This window comes from Cupressus sempervirens, chromosome 3, assembly GCF_028749045.1.
Source record: "Cupressus sempervirens isolate cs-2001-9-10 chromosome 3, ASM2874904v1, whole genome shotgun sequence".
Lineage (NCBI taxonomy): Eukaryota > Viridiplantae > Streptophyta > Pinopsida > Cupressales > Cupressaceae > Cupressus > Cupressus sempervirens.
In genome coordinates, this window is record NC_143120.1 from 979,848,950 (window position 1) to 979,853,249 (window position 4,300).

The 4,300-nt window shown below is 40.0% G+C and overlaps 1 protein-coding gene across 1 annotated transcript; it reads right to left on the reverse strand.

Annotated features, from left to right (window-relative positions):
• Nucleotides 1-770: 770 nt before the first annotated feature.
• Nucleotides 771-1,319, reverse strand: LOC149570032 (uncharacterized). The gene has a single exon (XM_089817074.1). It carries the CDS (start codon nt 1,317-1,319, stop codon nt 771-773), a length of 549 nt encoding a protein of 182 aa, XP_089673200.1.
• Nucleotides 1,320-4,300: the final 2,981 nt, after the last annotated feature.

The window sequence follows — 4,300 nt, forward strand, 5'->3', positions numbered from 1 at the left end:
GTGCAGAAGAAAGAACACTTCGACAAATTGGCATATAATTGATTATCTCTCAAGCATTGAAGGACTTGTCTCAAATTTTCTTCATGCTCCTGTTCATTCCGTGAATAGACCAATATATCATCCAAGAATATCACCACAAATCTATCCAAGAATGTACGAAATACTCCATTCATAAGGCTCATGAATACAGATGGGGCATTAGTGAGACCAAAAGGAACCACTGTAAACTCATAATGCCCATATCTTGTGCGAAAGGCAGTCTTATGGATGTCACTCTCCACAATCCTCAACTGGTGATATCCTGACTTCAGATCAATCTTGGAAAACACTCGAGCACCTTGAAGCTGGTCAAATAAGTCATCAATTCTAGGAAGTGGATAACGGTTCTTAATGGTTAGCTTATTAAGTTGGCGGTAGTCTATGCACAACCTCAAGGATCCATCCTTCTTCTTGACAAAGACAACTGGTGCTCCCCATGGTGAGACACTAGGACGAATGTGCCCCTTCTCCAAGAGTTCTTCTAGCTGAATCTTGAGCTCATTGAGCTCATTAGTAGTCATCCTATATGGAGCTCTAGATACTGGTTGGGCCCCTGGAACCAAATCAATATGGAAATCCACTGTCCTGGGTGGAGGCATACCCGGTAATTTAGAAGGAAATACATCTCTAAACTCTTGTAACACTGGGTAATCCTCGAGACATGGCCCATTCTCCTCTCCCTCAAGATCATTAATGGTAATAGCATATAACTGACACCCTTTTCTCATACATCACTTAAGTTGCATAGCGGAGATCATGCGGAGGGACACAGGTCTCTGAACACCTGAAATCACTATAGGTGTACCATGATCATCATTACAATCCACCTCCTTCTTCCTACAATCCACCTTGGCATGGTGAGCACATAGCCAATCCATACCAAGGACTACATCATATGATCCTAAGGGGGTGATACGTAGATCTGCACAAGTAGTGATATCCCCAATTTGAATAGGGCAATTCCTGACCATGGATCTAACCAATACCTTAGCACCTGAGGCTAACTCTACATCCCAGCTAACATCTTGCTTAACTGCCACTAGCCTACAATGCTCCACAACTAAGGGTGATACAAAAGAATCAGTAGCTCTTGGATCAAACAATATAGATATACTACTACCACCAATAATACCTGTAGCCTCTATCACGGTAGCCTGATGCTCAGCCTGTCTGTCATCTATTGCTGCAAATACCCTATGAGAACGTCCCATGTCACCCACTGTTGGTTCAGATGCAGCTACCCTCTGTCTATGTGGACAATCCCTAGCAATGTGACCCATGCCACCACAAGAATAACAAGGTCCGCGGGTCTGAGTTTGTAATCCTGTAGATCGGGGCTGCTAGTGTCCCCCTGTCTGAGTAGATCCACTAAAACCACCTCTAGTGGGCTGCTGAGTCCATGCTAGAGGTGCATGAGAAGCTTGTGATTTATGATCCTGACAAGAACCCTGTGCCTGCCTCTGCTTGGGCTTAGTGCCTTGGTATCCCTGTGGAGGCTTCTGCCTCTGATCCTGCTGTGACTGGGGGCCTCTAAAAAATCCTGAAGAGTGTCGCTGATTTCCCTTCCACTGTGACCTAGGTGGAAAGGGGGTAGTACCCCGACGCTGAGATCTATCACGAGTATCCTGAGCCTTATTGCGTATATCCTCTGCAATAAGAGCCCTCTCCACTGTAGCTCTGAAGCCTACTGGTGCTGCCATGCGAACCTGTCCTGCAATCGAGGGATTAAGACCTCTAATGAAACGGTTAATCCGAAGCTTCTCATCTCTCATATAGTCAACATAAGGGAGGAGCTCTAAAAACTTATTCTCATACTGTGTTACTGTCAATCCCCTCTGCTGTAAGTCATGGAACTCATCAATCTTTCGCTGCCTGTAATGCTCTGATAAATATCTCTCTCTGAACCTTTGTAGGAAGGTATCCCAAGTGAGAGTGTCCATATCAATATCCCCCATAGCCTTCTCCTCATCCCACCATTTGGAGGCTAGTCCTCGCAAAAGGTGTATAGCAAAACGGGCCCTTACATTACTCCCAAAAGGACGCAACCCATAACATCTCTCCAAACATAACAAGAAGGATTCTGCCTCTGAACCATCTGTAGACCCATGAAAAGGGGGTGGCTGAAGACGAAGCAATTCTTTAATCTCATCTCCTATATCCCGGGGTGCTCTCGGTATAGGTCGAAGTTCTACCCCTGCTGGAGATTCAGGTCTGTGGACAGACTCCCCCTCGAGCTTAGCATGACTCCCAATATGGTTAGGTGGAGGACTCCTTGTCCTCTCTCTGATAACAGTCCTATGCTCCTCTGACATTTGCTGACTAGGGTGAGCTGCTACTGCAGGCAACCTCTGTTGTACCACACCAATAAGATTTTGGATAGCATCTAGAATGTCCTGGTTGGGGTTCCGAGGCTGTTCCCCTTGTCCAATCTCTATCTCTGGCCCAACCCTAGCTTCTTGTGCCATACTAGCACCATGCTCTACATTGGCATCCTGCTCTACCTGTGCATCTCGTGCACGTCTACCACCTCGTCCACGCCTGCGAGCGTTACGAGTGACCACTGGCATCCTACAAAAAAAAAGAGAGTTTAAGGGTCAGGGTCAAGAAGCTTTAAAGTTCATTATTGGAGTCTCAAACAACTAAGACAAGGTAATTCCTCTTTCTTTTTTTTTTTTTTGTGAGGAATCATGGCCAAAGTCAACTTAGGGTGGGTGTCCTGCCACCATAGTTGCTTAGCCAACGTCCCACATTGGTTAGATATATTAAAGTGTTATCTTCCATTGCATATGCATATATGTATATTTATTTATTTATTCATTATTTTTAATTATTATTATTTTTAAAAATATTTTGTTATTATTATTATTATTTTTTAAATTATTTTATTATTATTATTATTATTTTAAAATAATTTTTTTTAAAAATTTTTTATTATTATTATTATAATAAATTATCATTAATAGGTAACTTCATGGACATGAATTATAATAGCACTTATTCATGATTACTAACCCATTACCACTTAGTTGCTTCATTATCACAAACTTATTTAAATAATTATCTCTTAAGTAGTTTCAAAAAAAAAATAAAACTCATGTGGGCAAATAAAATAAGTGCATTTTAAATTTGTGTAAAAGAGGAAGATGGCATGGTGGGAGTGGGATTTGAACACATGACCTCTTGAATTCCACCCTTTCCACCCACCCCACTAACCAACTTTCCCTCTTTTACTTTATGTTTTGAAATAGAAAACATTTTAATAAGGGGGATCCCATTTGAATTTGGGTCAAAGAGTCAACTTATGATAAATTTGAAATTCATTTCTTTATCTTTCTCTTCCAACCCTAACCCTAATTCGAAATTAGGGCTATGAAAAAGTATAAAAGTAATTTTTCCCTCTTTCTTATGTTATTTTTCATGTTCCTTCCATAGGGTTTCAAACCCTTATGCATTTCTTTGTTTTTTTCCTCTTGTTATTGTGTGTATGTTTCTGTTTTTGTTTTGTTTTTGTTTTGTATAGGTACTTGAATGCTATTGGAGATGGAAGCAAGCTTCCATGGAGGATAAATGATGTGTATATGTTTATCTTTGATATACACACACATATCCTTGTGTGGATATATGTTTGAGATGGATAGAGCTCAATATTTGTAGAGGGATCCATGTTCAGCCATGCATGAGTTCTCTGATATATCCTATGGCATTATTATGCCCAAAATTTGTTGCAGGTTTTTTTTATTTTTTTGTTTCATGGATATAAAGATGAGCATTTTATTATTAATTTCTTGTGTGAGAGGGGGTTGTCCCTGGCCTTGCCTGTACTTAGTGATGAGCACACAAGAGAAAAACAAATTCTGTCATTTAAGAGTCAGTCATATTGCGTTTGCGTTTTTAGAGAAATGAAATCGAATATTTCCAAACGCTTTCTGGGTTTTTTCCAGAAGGGGTCTATTCAGGTCTCACGCGGGCAAAATCCACAAAAGTTGAACGCACACAGAGTTACAAGTCTTTAATAAAAGCATCATTTTTATTTTTATTTTTTTTAGTTTATAGCATATTTTCTTTATTCATTTCAAAACTGGGTTTTGAAGGCAAGATCAAGGGCTATGCACAGCCATGCATTGATCCCTTGATACCATGGTCTGTATCAACATGCATATATACACAACTTCCTTATTGTATTTTAACTTGTAGTTTTTCGTATTCATGGTTATATATATATATAAATATATATTTGTTTTCTTTTTGTGTTATCACAGAT

What these genes read in the sequence shown, in the direction of transcription:
- LOC149570032 (XM_089817074.1), bottom strand. Translation starts at nt 1,319, where the DNA reads ATGGGTCACATTGCTAGGGATTGTCCACATAGACAGAGGGTAGCTGCA.